We start from the raw sequence: 19348 nt of genomic DNA, 5'->3' as shown, positions 1-19348 counted from the left end.
GTCTTCCTAAATTATAAAGCTCCAAAATGCAGGCCAAAAGAGAGCAGGTCTGGGAAGAGTAAGGCATACAATGGGCACCACTAGCGAAAAGGCCCTGCTCCATGTAACTCATGCGCTGTCATTTGATAGAGTGCCCACTTGCCCTCCTTCTAGTTCCAGGCCTGCCCAGGCCACAACCCCACAGTTCAGTTGTTGCAAAAGTTTTTCAGTGTTAATTTTATGCATTTAAAAAAAAATCACCATGTATTTAACAATATATTATGTCCTTCAGAGGAGAAATTGTGAATTGTAGAATTTTAAATACCCGTCATCATCTTTGGGTTTTAAATACCCGTCATCATCCTTGGGTTCAGTCAATTTTGTTTATAACACTCTTCCATTTTCTTCTAGTTGTGAGGGTAGGGGATGGGGAGGGGCCTCACAAGTGGAGTAGCCTAGGGCCTCTCTTCATCTAAATTTGGCCCTGGATGGGGGGGATGTGTACATTTGGTAAGGCTGATGTGTGGGTTCAACTCACCTGCCCAGCAAGCCACCCACACTTCAGCTCTGTTCTCTGGGCAGCACACAAGAGCCTGATGACTTCATCAACAAGCTTCTTTATCACTTCCAAACTTAAGAAATATTAACTCCTGAAAAACTACATTGCATACTGAGAGGAGCACACTGCCCCATCTTCCTGAGTAAGCCAAGAGGTTTGACTTAATAAACCAATAATATGCACAAGCTAAGTGCTGATGTTTGCATCCTGATTGCTCCGACTTTGCTTCTCCCTTGGCATGAGTGGGTAAAGTGCCCCTGTATGCTTCATAATTTATATGAAGCTGCTGAATGAGGTCATCAGAGGATACGTAGCTCTCTTTTCCAGCTGGGTCAGGTGAGGCAGAAAAAGTAATGGTACAGTGTTAGGTACAACAGACCTATCAGTTGAGGAGGGTGATATGCTGACTGAAGCCCAGCCTGGATGATCTAACAGAAATTGCCCATGTTCTAGGAACCTCCAAGTAGGGTTACTGCAATGTGCTCTACATGCAGTAAGTCCAGAATGCTGAGATTCATTTGCTAACAAGGATAGGCAAAGAGATCACAACTTGCCTGTATTAAAACAACTCTGCTGGCTGTCTATGAGCTTCTGAACTTAATTTAGAAAGTTTTTAATTTTAATAAAGATTTTAATTTTTAAAAGCTTTATACAGCTCAGAACACAGGCATTTTTGGGTTCACCTCTCATATCAGTCCACCTGTCCACTGAGGCCTCTCGCTGGGTGCTCCCACCATGAGAAGTATGGCGAGTGTTGACTAGACAAACTTTTCTGTCTGCCTAGAGACCTCATTACTATCAGGGAAAATCATTTATTTTCCCAGGCTTTTAAGAACTGCTAAAACATTATTTAACTTAGAATAGTTTTAGTTTACCATCTATTCAAATTTATTGTTGCTGTTTTAGCTTGTTTTAATTTACTGCTTTTGTCTGTCTGCATTATTATTATTTAATTGTATTCCCCCCCCCCCCAGTATTCTATAAGACCCTGGGAACATAACTCTATGATGAAGGTGTGGGCTATACATTATGTCAATAATTATTGTGTTTTTCTGGACAAAGTAGGGATATTTAGGACAAAATTCAATTGGGAAAAAAATTAACTGTGACTGTTGAGGCACCATTTAATTCAGGATTAGAAATGGCATAATTTATAAAATATTGAAAAACAAGGGCAAGCTACATGTCACATGTCATTCAGGGCTTAAGTAGTGCTAAGGGACTAGTCCTGGAAGCAGTTTCTTTGACAGACTAGTTCTGGAACATGTAAAATGATATTTTAATGCTTTGTGCTTAAGGATAAACTTAACTGCACTGGAACCTATTTCTCTCATGTTATGGCAAGGATCAATGTTTCTCCTGCACCCGCAAGCTAGCCAGACAGGTAAGTATTTACCAATGCACATGGAAAGTGTATTTCCCTTACTGAATAACTGTCTGAGCACAGCTAGCCTCTGTACTTGGATCTCTGAAAACTGGAGAAGAGCATGGCAGGCTACCAGGAATCTGGAACAAGAGTGCTCCTACTAGGAGAAGATGCACTGCACTGCAGCATTTTGTTGCAGGTCCTACCTCTATCCACTAATTATCAACTAGGTGATCAAGTGTCTATCAGTCTGGAAGCAAAAAAGATCATGTAAAAAAAGGTACTGATTCTACATACATGGGGGACCCCCAGGTGTGTATGCATAAATACATAAGTTTGTAAATTAACAGGGGGTAAATAGATCCCTACCAATGCCAAACAACCCAGTGAGGACTGAGCATGTTGGCTGACACATTGGTGTTCCTTTGGGAGGAAGGGTATGATACAAATCTAATTTAAAAAACAGCAACCAAATTTTTTTAAAATGTACATTTTAAAATGTTTAAAAATGTACACAATGCAACATTACATTGCTATTTCCTGAATTGCGTTTCCCATGCAAGCACTTTGAATTACACGCACTAGAGGCTTGGGGAAGCCTATGGTAGCATAAACTCAAATCTCCTACACCAGAAAGGCAGTAACAGGATTAGGGCTGGCTGAAGACATTTCTTGGCTGTGGGTGCCATTTTGCTCTCTCTCTGACACTCCACAGCCACAGCCTTAGAGGGGAATGAGGCTCAGTAGGATTAGTGGCAGGATGCTGTGTAATATATTGGTGCTCTCCCTGGTCCCCGCGCCCAGGGAAGTTGTCTGAGGGGATGCCAATGATGATGATGATGGCGAAGTCGCCGCCTGCCTTCAACCTCCACCAGCGCCCTCGCCCACCGAATTCTCCTGACGACATAGGCACGTGCTGGCGGGGGAGGCCCGGCGTGAGGTGAGTTTGAACTCCAACGGACAAACGGCCGTTTGCCTGCCGGAGCTCGCCGCTTTCAGGGCGGGGAAGAGACCGCTCAGCCCGCAACTTTTGAAGGCGCCGAGGCCGCTCGCGAACACGCAAACTTTTCGCACGCGAAAGGGATCTTGTGGGCGGCTCCCCAGCGGCCTCTCTCCCTGGCTCCGGCTCCCTCCTAGAAGCCCATGGGTTTCTCGTACTTCGCGGAGGCCGAGGCCTCGTGGAAGGCGAGGGGCGACTTAAACCTCAGCTTGCCCGCCCCGGGCCCCGGCCGCCGGACCTACATTTCGATGCGCCATAACCATGACGACGACGCCGATTTGTATTACGACAGCTACCACCTCATCGCGAAGAAGCGGCCGATGATTGTGCTCGTGGTTTTTATGAGCTTCCTCATGGGAGGTAGGGCTAGTGGCTGCTGAGTTGCATTAGCTCGCGCTAGTGCAAGAAGCAGCCACGTTAGCCACTCTTATGAGTGGGTCCGTACGATAAGCTTGTGAAAACGCAGACTCCACCCCCCCCCCAAAACAACCGGATAACATAAGACAACTTGGTATTGTGGAGTGCCAAGCACACGGATAACATTTAGTAAATGCTAGCTAGAATTGCTAAAGGTTTGCATGTTGACTATCATGGATGCTTAATTGGACGCCTAAATAAGAGAGGCATGGTGTTCAGCAATGCACAACCCCCGCAAGGTGCATTTTCTTTTCCTGCTGCTTTAATGCAATCGGAGGCCCTTTGAATAACACCTGCAGGGAAACACAAGTGTAGAGCAGAAGGTCTTGCTTGTGAGCTTATGGGGATCTAATTCTAGTTGACTGGACCAGTTGGGCCGCTGACCTGAAGCAGAAGGTCTCTTCCTATGTTAGTACCACAAGCTACCTTGTGGGATAACTAAAATGAAAAGTGGAGCAAATATTTTACATAAAATACCCAGCTGCAGGCGACTTTCCATAGTGCAACCTCTCACTCTGCTTTTTGTGTAAGGCCCCCATGCCATAAATTGGTACCAGCTTGAATTAAATATTGGGGGGAGCTAAGTCCTGCCCTGCATAATCGATCACATGACACAGTGCATGCACACCATTTGAACGGCATTGCCCATCAACTTTTTGGGGGCAGCCCTCCAATATTTTATTGAATACCCATTGGACCCTAGTAGTTGGTTCCTTTGGATATGCTGCTACTACATGCTGATCCTAACCTGAAGAAACCACTAGGCCGCATATCTTGCCTTCCAGTTATTGTTAGACTACTTCATTCCCTGAACATGAACTATACTGGCTGGGGCTGATTGGAGTGGGAATCGAACAACATCAGAGAGTCACAGGTTCCCTTTTTTTCTGCTCTACACTTTGATTATTTGGGGAATTTATAAGCCTTACTGACAAGGACAGCTTCCCTTAAACTCGTCTCTAGAAATATTAAAAACTACAGAGATGTATCTACTCCTCCAAAGCCCTGAAGACACAAAACTTAACAAATCTTGTGAAATATCCTTAGGACACAAAAGGTACCTGGACATCCATGCAGTCTTAACACTTAGCAAAGATTTCCCTAGAATTGCATTTTTAAAACCAATGAAGTCAAATGTCAAAGCATAAACAAATTTATTTGGGGAAATTGAGAAAAGTGGGAGGCAGCAATCAGATTTGCAAATAAAACCACTAAAGTACATATAATTTAGCTTATTACATATTACCTGCTTGAGCAGTCTTGGGTGGCCTTGCAAAACAGAGGTTATGAGAGAGACCATCTCTGGCTACCTGGCTGGATGGTTCCAAGAAGCAAATACAGAGGTGATGCTTGTTGCTTTATCCGGTAGTGAGAGCAGTTACATCTCTGATGTGAGTTAGATAGCCAACCATAAATTTCTCTAAATGATTCTGGATTTATAATAGAAGAAAATTAACCTCAACTTATTGGAACTAGATATGTTAAAAAGGAATGAGAGAGACTAGCTTCTTTTTCACATAACCCACCTCCCATTATGAACACTTTATTACAGTTGTCATGTATTTTTTGGAAATAGGTTTAGAAACCACTAAAGATTTAGGAATATCACAGTTTGATTGAAGAAGGGCTTCCTTGCGGTGTGACCCAATCATTTATGGAATGCTAATTGTATATCGTTAGATATTGTTTCATTATTTTTTAGAGGTTTTCCGCATAGTTTTGAGTCTTATTTTTATAGTGTACATTGCTTCAATTATTTCAGGCAGTAAAGTGGTTTATAAATTTATATAATAAAAATAATAGCAGTGTACTAAAAAATTAAAAGATGGCAGTTAGCTAGTAATTAAAATAATTAAGTGCCGCAGGCCATCAACCTATTATAACTATTCACTTTAAAAATATTAAACATAAACAATAATGCCATTTATACTCAGAAATATGAGTGAAGGAATGAAGGGTTATTCATATGAACTGGATTAAACACAATTCCCTTAATAGTCACACATTTCTATATACGTTTGCCGTATCACATCAGGTAATCTATCCCGTTACTGAGAATTTGAATGCCAAACTATCTGAAGAAGACAAACTGCTTTTAAACTTTCTTGCCATATTACAGAGAATATTGTGTTCTGTGTTTGAAAGCATCATCATCATAACTCAGTTGAAATATCTGCAGCTGCATAGAAAGCCCTTAAATGCTGCTCATGACTCAGGATGTAATAAGAGTCTCATTATTGAATTAGAACTTTGTATTTATATGAGAGCTAAACTATTATTTGCATATACTCTTTATTTTAGCAGTTTAGAATGGGTGAATGAATGGGATCTTTTGGCATCTAATACACTATTTCTTAAACTGTATTTTAATGGTGAAAATAGTTACATCTAAATACTATTCCTTTAAAAATGAGTTTGTTGCAATAAATGGAGAAATTCTCTTTCCCTCTATAGAAGTGACTCAAATTATGATTTATTCATTATTTTAATCTTTATAGTAGAATTCAGTCACAAAGAAGAAAGCAATCCAATAAATATTATGGCATTATGACACATCCCTTTGTGCAATATAATTAACAAAAATGTCTCTTAATAATATTTTATGTGCAATTTATATCTGTATCCTTATACATCAAACAATGGCTTATTGCCTTAATGTTAGTCCATAACAAATATGTTTATATAGTTATACAGAATTACATTAGAATATAAATATGGTCATGATTCAGCCAAATTAAAGTCCCATTAATTTCAATAGGTGATTTAAGAAGTGTTTACTTCCCACTGAAATCAATGGGATAAAAATGCTTTTCCTAGACAGATCATATTCTAAATATTATAATTGTACAGAATTATAAAAATAAAATAACTACAGGCATATTACTTCCCCAAAAAGTTTCTACATTTCTTTAAGAAGCAATATACTTTAAAAAAAAATGACAAGGTATACAGCTCTCATCTCTAGTATAAATTGTTATGCAATTACCGGTACTTTAATGCTATTGTGAAATATTCTCCTCTTTCTAGAGTTTGATAAAGTTCAGGACAGCTTTTACAGAAGACAAAAGTCCTCCAGACATATTGTCTTTGTAAAATTGTATTTATTGATAAATCCATTGCTTTTCAGACACTGGGGGCGGGGGCATAGAAACAAGTGCACGGGCAGGCAATATTTGTCCCAAAGCACTTTCTGAACTCTAAAAGACCCAAACTGTTTTTACGTCCAAAACCTTTAATTACTAGACGAGATTAGATAATTTTTTTATCAAATATATATTTATTTTAATACTACTGTGTTTATGTGTGTGTCTGTGTGTGTGTGTATTCTGTCAATTTATATCGTATTTTTCAACATGTGTCCTCAAAACAACTAGCAAATTTATAAAACACAACAGAGACACTAAGATTTAGATTTTATAAATCTCTAATTTAATTGTAATTTTAGTGATAGGATTTTGATGAAGACTTTCTTTATGTCAGCAGGCATGTTCAGTAGTTTAAACATTTAAGATAAGTCAGTAATTTTTATGATTGTTCAGTGTTGTGTTTATTTTTTTAAAAAATAATATTTTATTAAGTTTAACAATAGAAAAGTAGAACAATAAAAACACAGAGAAAATATAAAACACAACAAACTTTCACAATACATAAAATACAAACATTTAACAAGGGGAAAAAAAGAACAATCAACACACAAAACATAAAATAAGAAAAGCACAAATCACTCTTTTCTAATTATTCATCTTCAATTAACTTATTTTCCTGACTTCCTCACGCCTCCCTTTTTTATATCCCTTTTTAACAATTAGTTCAGCAGATTCATATCCTACTACTTTGTCCTTATATATTTTACCTCCCAAATTTATAATTTATAATTTTTATCTCTTATTACTAGAACCCCTTCATTTTATTTCAATGTCATCAGCATTCATACATTTTACAATACTTCTGTAAATAAATTTTAAATTTCCTCCAATCTTCTTCCACCAACTCTTCTCCCTGGTCTCGGATTCTGCCAGTCATCTCAGCCATTTCCATATAGTCAATTACTTGCATCTGCCATTCTTCCAAGGTGGGTAGATCTTGTGTCTTCCAATGCTTTGCGATGAGTATTCTTGCTGCTGCTGTAGCATACATAAAGAAAGTTCTATCCTTCTTTGGCACCAGTTGGCCAACTATGCCCAGGAGAAAGGCCTCTGGTTTCTTCATGAAAGTGTATTTAAATACCTTTTTCATTTCATTATAAATCATCTCCCAGAAAGCCTTAATCCTCGGGCACGTCCACCAAAGGTGAAAGAATGTACCTTCAATTTCTTTACATTTCCAACATTTATTATTGGGCAAATGGTATATTTTTGCAAGCTTGACTGGGGTCATACATCATTTTCATAATATTCTCTCTTAAGGCATTGCATGCCGTAAATTTAATCCCAGTGGTCCACAACTGCTCCCAGTCGGCAAACAAAATATTATGACCAATATCTTGTGCCCATTTAATCATAGCAGATTTTACCGTTTCTTCCTCAGTACTCCATTTCAACAGCAAATTATACATTCTTGATAATACCTTAGCATTGGGTTCTAACAATTCTGTTTCCAACTTTGATTTTTCCACCTGAAAACCAATTTTTTTATCTTGATTGTAAACCTCTCTTATTTGAAAATAATGTAACCAGTCTCACACCTTCCCTTTGAGCTTCTCATAACTCTGCAATTTCAGCTTGTCACCTTGTTCAGTGTTGTGTTTAATACTATTTTATTCTTTTGGAAAAAACGTTTGTGTTCAGCTGATAGTTTTCATTTTATTTATAGAAATGTTGATAAACATTTTTATAAAGAAACATTGAATTAATAAAACTATAGTTATTTACTGACATTCTTGAAATTATGTAACAGCAGTATTGATTACATTTGTAATATATTTTTCCCTCAGCCCTGTTACGAACAATTATCAAAGAAGTAAAAATTCCTATTCTGGTAATTGTATGTTTAGTAGGAACTGGCATTGGAACAATACCCCATTTTTCAGCTCAGGTAATGGAGAACTATTAATTTCCCCCATTTCAATAACTAATAAGGGAATAGATTTTACTGATATTTTGTAAACGAAGTGCTGTTGCAGACACAGTAGGTTGAGGAGGAGGCAGAAGGAGAGAGGAAATTCAATTCCATCTCTGCTCTCCCTGCATGTCTCTGACACCAGGTCTTTATGCAAATTGTCTCCACATTACTAGCCTACGGAGGATAACAGTAGTTGCTGTTGCCAGTTTAGCATTTTGGGGTGTCTCTAGGCAAGGTGGATTTGTGGACACCTCTTCAAGTTGCTTTCTTGAAGATGAGCCATTAGGTTCTGCCACTTCAAAGCCATTCAGCTTGGGAAATACCCAGATTGAAAAGCGTTTGCTACTGAAAGAAGTGGCAGAGCAAAATATATGGGTTTTCAGGGGAGAGGGTTTGGGGAGAGATCTGAAATTTGGAAATGAGCTTGGAAGAAACAGGCTTCTTGCATATATTTTAAGGAAAGAGCATGGTATGCCAAGCCCAATTCCAACTTGAGCCAAGGACTCATCATTTTAAAAATGTTTCAAACATCATTGTTTCTGTAAAAATTAACTTGTAGATTGTTTTACCAGAGGGCACTAAAAGCTACTGCACAAGGGTAAAGTTTCAGACACCCAGCTTCCCATCTAACACTGGATCCGACTCTACAATTTAGGAGGTCCTCCTCCCAGTGGCAAGGCTAGCCGCTCGGGTGCCCAGGGCAGTGCGCGTGCCCTGCAGCCGGGGACAGAGCGAGCCGCCCATGGGGTGGAGCAAGCCAAGGCAAGGTGTGCTGCATGGAGCCTCTCCGCAGCCTCCTCCTCAGCTGTAGGGCAGCTGAGGCGGTGGGCAGTCGCAAGTCACGTGCTGCTCAAAAAAGCAGTGCGGAGCTTGCAGGCAGTCCGCCCACCGCCTCCCCCTCAGGAGAGATGAGTGGCTCAGGCATGCTGCAGACCCCGCAGTGTGACGTCCATTGCCCCCTGCCTCACCTAGCTACACCTAAGTGTGGTTCTCCAAACTCTTCTCCCTCAACTCCCCGAGCCCTCCCCCCATTGCTCTTGCTCCCTACCATAGGAGCCAGCAACTAGACTGTGGCTGGACGTATGCTGATGGTGGAAAGAAGAATGCAGCCCGCTTATGGAGAGGGGAAGAAATGGGGCCAGATGGTGGGTTTCTGGCTTATTGCAGAGATTCAAAAGTTGCTTTTTAGGGCAGCAAGCCTCCAAAGGCAGCTTCTACCATGCAGTCATAAAACCCAGACCTAGCAAAAAGTATTAACTCACTCCCACACCACCCCCGACAATACAGTGGTACCTTGGGTTACAGACGCTTCAGGTTACAGACTCCGCAAACCCAGAAATAGTACCTCGGGTTAAGAACTTTGCTTCAGGATGAGAACAGAAATCACGTGATGGCAGTGCGACAGCATCAGAAGGCCCCATTAGCTAAAGTGGTGCCTCAGGTTAAGAACAGTTTCAGGTTAAGAACGGACCTCCAGAACGAATTACCGTATTTTTGGCTCTATAAGACTCACTTTTTCTCTCCTAAAAAGTAAGGGGAAATTGTGTGTGCGTCTTATGGAGCAAATGCAGGCTGTGCAGCTATCCCAGAAGCCAGAACAGCAAGAGGCATTGCTGTTTTCACTGCGCAGCAATCCCTCTTGCTGTTCTGGCTTCTGAGATTCAGAATTTTTTCCCCCTTGTTTTCCTCCTCCAAAAACTAGGTGCGTCTTGTGGTCTGGTGCATCTTTTAGAGCAAAAAATACGGTAAGTTCTTAACTCGAGGTACCACTGTACCTGTTCCAAGCAGCTTTAGCCCATTTCAACCCGATCAAGCCTTGGAAACCTTCCAGGCGGCTGAAAGCTGGCAGGAAGATCCCCTCCTGGCCTCCAGGGGTAGCCTCGCTCTCTGCCCGGCTGCCCGCGCTGGGACTCTCCCAGTTCCTGCAGAGGGAAGTGGCTTTCCTCCGCAGAGACTTACTGTGCCAAAGCGAGCAGGCAAGGAAGACAGAGAGGAGGAGGCAGCCTAGGCAAATTCATGGAGGAGAGGGCTGTCGAAGGCTACTAGCCATAAGGGCTGTGCTCTGCCTGCAAAGTTGGAGGCAGCCATGCTTCTGGTTTCTGGAAATCACTCAAGGGAGAGTGCTCCTGCAGTGGCGTAGGTAGGGGCATGCGGTGGGGGCGGAAGTTGTTTTTTGTCACCCTCCTCAGCGATGACACCCGGGGCGGCCCGTACCCCCCTTTCTATGCCCCTGCCTCCTCCTTTGCTATTCTCCTTGTACAGAAGAAATCTAGGTACTCTTTCTCCACTCCCTCTGATCATATGCTTGGGCGGGGAAGAAATATGTAAAATAATATAAAAGTATTCACAATTAACAATTCCTTGTACTCATTTTGTGTTGCCAGATTCCTATTGTGAAGAGCATTGCAGATATAGATCCTGTACTTTTCCTTCATTTGTTTACACCAGTTATAATATTTACAGCTGCATTTGAGATGGATTTTTATATATTTCGAAAATCATTTTGGCAGGTAAGACATATATACAATTTTCTGTTTAGAAATTTACTTCAAACTTCAAATTAAGGATATAGTTGCATATTACACACAAATGTGTCCAAACAAACCCCAAAGTAATATTTTCCAGGAAAATAGTTTTGTTTAAAACACATCCAATTCATATTTAAAGCATTTGACTTCCCCCAAGCAATCCTGGGAACTGTAGTTTGCTAAGGATACTGGGAACTGTAGCTCTGTGAATGGGAAACTATAATTCTCAGGATTCTTTGGGGGAAGTCTTGGGCATTAAATGTATGTTGGATGTATGTGTGTGCGTAATTTGCAGTGAGAAAATGAAAGGCACCAACAATTGGACAAGAATGCTCCAAGTAAAACTTAGTTGGCTATCACCCTACAAGTACCTTTTTTACATTTTAATTCATATGAGCTGATTGACTGTCATGTCATATATAGCATTGTGTCATTAAATCTCCAGCCTTATCCACCTGAGTTTAATGTAATTTTATTTTGCAAATGATTGATACACACACACATATATTGTCATTGCAGGTGTTAATTCTTGCAGTTCCTGGATTTTTGATGAACTGTGCTTTCCTTGGATGGTTAACTTATAAAATTAATAAGTATAATTGGTCCTGGGATGATAGCATGCTATTTGGAATAATTCTTAGCACAACAGACCCTATCCTTTCTGTGGCTTCTGTAAGAAACATTGGTAGGTATTTATACTGATTTTTCTGATAAGCTGAATTCATTATAATACTTGAATGTGGAGTGTACTGTTTACAATATAGCTTCACAGAGCTTACTTAATTGATAATTAACTGTAGTCTGTAACAAACAAATGTGAACTGATATGGACAGTTTAGGGACATGAGCAGAAAGATACCGCCTCCCATACACACGTTAAATAAAATTACTGTATTTTTTGCTCTATAAGACTTACTTTTTTCCTTCTAAAAAGTAAGGGGAAATGTGTGTGCGTCTTATGGAGCGGATGCAGGCTGCGCAGCTATCCCAGAAGCCAGAACAGCAAGAGGGATTGCTGCTTTCGCTGAGCAGAGATCCCTCTTGCTGTTCTGGCTTCTGAGATTCAGATTTTTTTTCTTCTTGTTTTCCTCCAAAAACTAGTTGCGTCTTGTGGTCTAGTACGTGTTATAAAGCGAAAAATACGGTAGAATTATTGAGGCCAGAGTTAGAAGTCATTTTGGCTGTCCTGAGTGAACTCTTTCAAATGTGCAGGGGGGGGTGCAGGGGGGCCCGGCCGCACTGGGCGCAACATCTGGGGGTCAGGGTTAGGGGGCGCAAATCCACGGGTTAGGGGGCGCAAATTACTTGCCTTGCCCCGGGTCCTGACAACCCACGCTACGCCACTGCAAATGTGTATACATTTATGTGGCAGTACATTGCTTGCTCAGGCTTGCTCACATCTGAAAAACTGTTTCTCCCTTGTAAAGTATTCAGCAGGGGAGCAACAAAGATGACACCAGAGTATTTGCAGAAATAAAGTTTTATTTGAGGAAATAAAATGCGACAATTTGAAAATAGAACAATTAGCTGTAGAATGCTATTTCAGAGAAAGAAGTGGGATTGACTGTTAAGTGGAATGGTGCTGAGCTAATGTACGTTTTGCAATGATGTTTCAACATTTGGGTTAAAAGGAGAGGGGTTGAAGTGGCAAATGCTTGAAAGCCGGCAAAAAAGAAAAATAGAATATTTTCCCTTCCATATGATCTGTACAAAAACCAGTACTTGAAGAGGATGAACAACCAGCTATGTAGCTTTGTATTTATGGAATTAATGTTGAGTTGTCAATTGTGTCACTATAACGTTAAATATACATTAAATTTTGACTGAGGATACAGTTTCAAGTATCTTAGGGGATTCATCTAAGATATTATCCCCTAATGGAGTCAGGTTTGATTTGAACATAACAGCAAACTATGGTTTGTCAAGCAGGCATGTGAGTGATTTGTGCTCTCTCTTCTCTTCCTTGCTCCTTACCTTTGTCTGCAGGGAAGACTTGAGAAGCTTCCATTACCATTTGGACAATTGTTTTGCACAAACCTGAATCAGTGATTGGTTGTAAATTGATTGGAGTCTTCTCCACTGTTGGAAGCATACTACCTCCAAATAACTGCTGCTGGGATGCGATTCTTTGTATAGCATAGTGCAAGCTTCCTCAACCTTGGCTCTCCAGATGTTTTGAGACTACAGTTCCCATCATCCCTGACCACTGGTCCTGCTAGCTAGGGATCATGGGAGTTGTAGGCCAAAAACATCTGAGGTCCGAGGTTGAGGAAGCCTGGCATAGTGCCATGCATGGATTTGCATGCTTCCCATAGGCATCTCTTTGGCCACTGTGAGAGTAGGATGTTGGACTAAATGGGCCTTTATTTTTTTTTATTAAATATTTATTGGTATTTTCAACAAACGTATAACAATCAAAAACAAAAAATAAACAAAATAAACACCACACAAAAATACATAAAATTCAAGACTTAACAAAAAAAAAAAGAAAAAACACATAAAGTTTCAGATACTTATTTTCCTTAACCTTATTTCTCAGACCTCCTCACACCTCCCCTTCTTGTATTCTAGTTTAAATTGTCAATTCGGCAAGTCCTTAACTTATTTCTTCACCTTAGCTTGAACATTTGTTCTAACATACTATTATTTTACTTTACTTCTTTTTTCCATTTCCTCAATTTATTTTTAGCAGCCTTATTTTCATTTAATTTAAGAAAAAAAAAAACCAATTTTACCTTATCAAAATTACACATCCATACTTATACCTCATTAATTATTCTTAAACCTTTTTCCTAAAGTCGACCAAAATTTCCCTTCCACGATTTTCCCAATTTCCATACAACTAACAAAATATAAAAAAAACAAAACAGATTATACTTATGTACCCTTTGGATTCCCAACCTCCACCCACCCTTTTCCCGGTTCCAGTCCCCAACCAATATCCATCAGTCTTTATGTTATTTATTTAGCCTGGAGATCTCACGTCCGAGGCCCTTATATCTCTCTCAGTTCCTTTCTGCCGGTCTCTTTGATAGTCCTTGATGTTAAACCCCAAGTCTCGGAGAGGCTCCGGCCCAACAGGATCCATGTTGCTTCCAGCCAGTCCTCCATACTTAAAAGCAAAGCCTATGAGGTACTCCAACTCTTGTTTCAAATTTCTTTCAAATCCACATGTCCCCAAAGCTCCAACTTTCACCTTCAACAAATTTGTAATCCTCAGGTCTTCAGATCTCCTCCAAAGGGGATCTCTCCATTTTTCAGACTCCCATTCAGACCAGGCTTTCCGCATCCAATTTTTATTGTCCTTTTTTATCATCCTGTCAGGCCTCATATTGCAACTCTCCTTTGACTCCTGCAAACTTCCAGCTCCTCCTTCATTTTCTTCAAAAACAACATATTGCTCCATCGTATCTACACTTTCAGTTTCATTTATTTGTTCAGTTGAATGGGCTTCCTGTTTCAAGTCCTTATCAGGCTCAAAACTGTTGTTTACTGTCCAGTGTAGTACTGAAACCTCTGTAGACAAAGCATTGTATTCATCTTGTAACTTTCCCAGGAGAACAAATGCTCTGTCCAATTCTGCTTGAATTTTACATGCTCCAGCCATTTTTGTGATGTAGTGTCCCTATTACCCCTCTAGGGGGATTTTAGTTCCTTAATATTCCTTTCAGCTCAAAACCAAAAGTCCAGTTATTTTGTATCAGCCCTCCTTATTTTCAACAAGTTATACCGAATAAACCAGCAAAAACAGCAGAAACAATGTTCTCTTTTTCCAGCTGACAACTAGCTGACTGACAGCTAACTTGACAGCTGTCAAACTCTTCAATACAGCAGGCTTTCTCATAGGACGTTCCCGGGTCTAGGGGGGGTGAAATTTCAGCTCCCAAAATTCTTTTTATCCTCCAGTAAATCTTCTTATAATGTCAAAACCGTGAAGTCAAGATCTTTTATTAAAAAGCGAGAAGCAGATTCTCTCGACCTTAGCTGCCCGGTCCTTTGCTTTAAATTGTTTACAAAGAGGGGGGGTGGACTTCCTTTTTAGCCCCTTCCCGCTCGTTCCAGATCCAAAATAGAAATTTTTTTAAGGTTCCAATCTCCGTATTACTCACGGGTTGATGTTTTAAAGTCCAATCGATCCAAAGAAGAAGTTGGCGCTCTCTGTCAATGGCTTGCGGCTTCACTCCGTAGACGAGGGAGTACTCTCAGCACCACGCCTCACCCTGCCTCCGTTCCGAAGCCTTTAAAAAGGCTCCGTCGCGGATTGGGGGGGCGCAAATGGTGCCCGCCGAGTCTCTGTGTTCACAGGCATCCGCGCCTGTGATTTTAAGGGTCTCCGCTTCGCCGCAGCGGCCAGACCCAGACGCTACGGAGCCGATTCCCTCCGGAGCTCGGAGGGAATCCGCCATTAAACAATGGCGCCAACCCGGAAGAGGACTAAATGGGCCTTTAGTTTGGTTTGGCACAGCTCTCCTTACACAGGAATAATAAGAGGGATTGCACAAGTGAAAGGCTTATACCTGATCATTACCAGTGTTCCAAACTTTGGTTTGTAGGATAATCTGAAAGCAGACAGAGCCTGCTCATATTTTTAAGGTACAGTAATACCCTGGTTCTAGAATGGCTTAGTCACCGAACAAATTGACTCCCAAATGCCGCAAACCCGGAAGTAAGTGTTCTAGTTTGCGAATGTTTTTCAAAAGCCGAACATCCGACGTAGCTTCCACTTGAGCGCAGGAGGCTCCTGCAGCCAATCAGAAGCTGCACCTTGGTTTTCGAATGGTTTCGAGAGTCAAACGGACTCCTGGAACGAATTAAGTTCGGGAACCGGTACCACGGTATTTTGTTTCACTTGAAATATAATTTTTAGCATAAAGTGAAGCAGAATGGAGCATTATTGGAAAGAAGAGAAGACAAAATCATCTAGTTTGCAAGTTCTTTTATTTTCATAATTCTCACAAAATGATTTTATATGGGAGTATGTTGAGGCCATTCTTTCTCTCTATTAAATAAGTATGCAAAGTTTATATTGTGCAACAAAGAGATGCAAGGCCTGGTTATAAGTAAAACAACAGTGTAAATAATACACTATTTGACTGTAATTTAAAATAATTAAGCTTTCAGATTTGCACAGTTTAAGAAATTTAAGAAGTAAAGTTTATTCGAATCAGTCTTTTTTTTCCTGGCTGATATAAACTGTCATGATTTAAATATATTCACTCTTGGAGAAACAGGAAACATGGGAGGAAACAAAATCAAGCTTCTGCCTCTTGAACAGCTGATGAGCACTACTGCATATTATTTGCCTGAGGAATCTACTTTTGTGAAGCTGCTGAATCAAAGTGCTATTGTAAATGGCTTAAATCTTTGCATTCCACCTTTATTATCCGGTTCTACTTCATAGCCGCCATCTCTGCAAGGTTTTTGAATGGAAGGATGATGGGAACTGTGGGAGCTTTAGAATGGCTGCATGTGTATAGGCAGACTTAACAGTGAAGTGCTAATGGGAATTGTATGGAGAGAATCAGAGCACTTTTCCTTCATTGTTTGAGAAGAATATATGCACTAAAAACAAGCATATCTTAATCATGTGATTTTGATTCCCCCATTTCTTATGGGTCTTGTTATAGTATCTTTCCACTTAAGAAGCAAAAATAAAAAAGAACTTGTTCATTTTGTTATCTTCCCTCCTTTTTTCAGGGCTTTCAAAAATAGTTGTCAACTTAATTGTTCATTTTGTTATCTTCCCCCCTTTTTTCAGGGCTTTCAAAAATAGTTGTCAACTTAATAAAAGGCGAGTCTTTGTTTAATGATGCTACAACAGTAATAATCTTTGAGTTATATAGGGATCTTGCAAAACAAACTCACCAAGAATTGAGTAAGTATATTATTTCCTGTATTTTCCCCCTTCATAAAAATACAATCCATATTACGCCACAAGCCTTATTTTTAACTGTTGAGATCTAGGGCATACAAGCTGAAAAAGAAACATGACAGGCACAGTCACGTCACTAGCGGGTCCACCCCACAAAAAGGGATGTCTGCTGTATCAGTCCCGTCCTCACTCTGGTAGCTCTGCTGTCATAGCAGTTCCTCAGGTGGTGGATGGCAAGGCGAAGAAAGGGGTAGGTGTTGTGCAGATTGGGGGAAGCCTTGGATCCACCAGAGCTTTCCAGGATGTGGATAGATAACATCAGATAGAGCAACACAAATGCTTGAAGGATATGGCACAAGACAGTATTATTAGGGGGAAGAAATACATCAAGCTGGGTTGTAGGGTATTTTGTTGAAAAATAAGTACTTTGGGAGTCAGTTTGTTGTCTCAAGTTTTACTAAATATGGAGGTGTTGCTATTGTTTGAAAGCTGGCTTACGTTTTGAAGTTAACACCCTGCTCAGGAAAGACCTAAAAGAAGGATAAGGTTTTATTTAAGGCATTTTAGAGGGACAGAACATGTTCCAAATATGAGACTATTGCTGTCAGTCTAGCAGTGGGGATTGACTCTATCATTGTAAAGTTGATATCAGGCAGGGAGGTAATGATTACAGAGAAGATGCTTGTTAGGACAAACTGAGTAAAAGGCTTACCTGCAGAAGTGATAGTTCCAGCTTCTACTTCTCACTGAGTAAGCTTCATCCATTAAAGTTACACATGTGCACCAATGCATCGGCTTCTTGCTGGACGGGCTGTAAGGACCTTGGCACTTACCACCATATTGTTACGAAAAAGGAGCAATGCAGAAGCGAGCTCCAGGTGGGTGGAATGGTAAACAGGAAACTGATGTTATTGGAATGTACCGTGGGAACAAGGGACAGTGTACTGAGCTCCGGATGTTAGCTCAGAGTGGCACATGACCCTGTACTGGAAGTACATGGGTGGAGTTATTCTCTGCAGTTGTGATGAGAGAGTACAGACACGTTTTCTCTGTACTGCTGGAAAGACAGGAATAAAAGTATGTAGATATATTTCTGTCTGTCTCTTTCCCCTCCCTGGGAGAGGAGGGGGAGGAATGGTGTGTTCTTCTTCACGTTGAGAAGAATCGCCGATTGGAGACCTCCCTTGATCCTGCTGGGAGACTCTGGCAGGGGAGGTCAACAAGGATTCAAGCCGGGCACCTGGAGGGTGGCCAAATTCCTCAGAGCTTCGCTGGCTCTGCTGGCTTGAAATCGACATCTGGTAGCAGAGGATGGTTATCTGATCTATGAGAATCAGCATGAGAGGTGAGAGGTTGATGAATCGTTGCCATCCTCTGCACCTAAGGAGATAAAGAAAGCGTCTGCCTGCAGCCAGAAGCTGAACAGAACAGACAGCTGGACACCGAAAGGCAACGGAGCCCCAAAAAAGGTATGCTGAATTTCGGGCTAAAGAGAGTGAACACAGAAAGGATTATTTTCTGTTCACGAGAGAGCTGCATTTGAGAGAAACAGCTCTGAAAGCAAGCTTGCATTCCAGGAATTCTTGTGGTAAGATAAGAATTCCTGTCCCGAGCAGGTTGCTAGGCAACGACAGCCAGAAGGCTTGTAAAGCAACTGGCTCAGTCAAAGAGCCTGGGAAGTGGAATTGTTTTGAATTCTGCGCAGCTGTGCAAGGATTTTGAAAACAGCCCAAAGGTTTGCCTGCCAGTGAAGCAGTAAACAGCCAAAAGACTTTTGGGTTTTACTGGCTTGAAAGTGAGATTCCAAGCATGGATTCCAAGAAGGGGGGAGGGTTACCCTATCCACCTCCCCTGACTAATGACAATTATTCATCTTGGTCTATAAAGATGAAGGCCCTGCTGCAGAATCAGAGGATCTTTGACGTGATTGAGAACCCCATCCCTGCAGCTCCAACACGAGGTTGGGAGTCACAGAATCTGAAAGCCAGAACGGCTATAATTCTGTGTGTGTCAGATGACCAATTGGTGCATATTCAGGGTTTGGAATATGCACGGGAAATTTGGGAAATGCTGCGTAGAACACATCAGAGGGATGCTGGTTCTTCAGCGTTGCTGTATTTTGAGAAGCTGACCAATCTGAGGCTTGCGCCTGATGGAGATGTTCAAGCGCACCTGACAGAGATGAAATATCTGCGCCAGCAGATGGTGGAACGCAATTTCCATCTGCAGGAGGAAGTGTTTTGCTTCATGATGATCAACAGCCTAAATCGGACTTACAAAACCGTTGCCAGTCAGCTTGGTTCCCTCCCCGCTCACGATTTGACCGCGGAAAGGGTGTGTGCCGTCGTTTTGAATGAACACGGCAGACTTGCTGCACTGGAAGAAAAGGACAGGGGGAGGGAGGAACGGAGTTCTAATTCCCCCGCAGATGAAGCTACTGGAGAGAAAGCTCTAGCTTTGAACGCTGTCCGATGTTACAATTGTGGACAGGCTGGGCATCTTCAGCGGAACTGTAAGAAGCCACGTCAGCCAAAAGGAGCTAAGGGCCGCTCAGCAAAGCCTGAGG

At 41.2% G+C, this 19348-nt stretch overlaps 1 protein-coding gene across 5 annotated transcripts in view; it reads left to right on the top strand.

Annotated features, from left to right (window-relative positions):
• The first annotated feature begins 2872 nt into the window (after positions 1-2872).
• The window catches only part of LOC128417226 (sodium/hydrogen exchanger 10-like), a 59945-nt gene continuing 43469 nt past the window's right edge, over positions 2873-19348 (top strand). For 4 of the 5 annotated variants that reach the window (XM_053395620.1, XM_053395629.1, XM_053395637.1 and 1 more), the window contains exons 1-5: positions 2873-3264; positions 8255-8355; positions 10767-10892; positions 11430-11595; positions 16669-16785. In XM_053395620.1, the coding sequence (XP_053251595.1) occupies positions 3048-3264; positions 8255-8355; positions 10767-10892; positions 11430-11595; positions 16669-16785 (727 nt within the window). In that variant the 5' untranslated portion in view covers positions 2873-3047. The remainder of the gene's footprint in view (positions 3265-8254; positions 8356-10766; positions 10893-11429; positions 11596-16668; positions 16786-19348) is intronic. The other variant, XM_053395646.1, reaches the window with a different exon arrangement.

Source organism: Podarcis raffonei, chromosome 1 (genome assembly GCF_027172205.1).
Source record: "Podarcis raffonei isolate rPodRaf1 chromosome 1, rPodRaf1.pri, whole genome shotgun sequence".
In the NCBI taxonomy this organism is placed as follows: domain Eukaryota; kingdom Metazoa; phylum Chordata; class Lepidosauria; order Squamata; family Lacertidae; genus Podarcis; species Podarcis raffonei.
The sequence above is the reverse complement of the archived record's forward strand: the minus strand, read 5'-3'. Positions and strand labels throughout refer to the sequence as shown.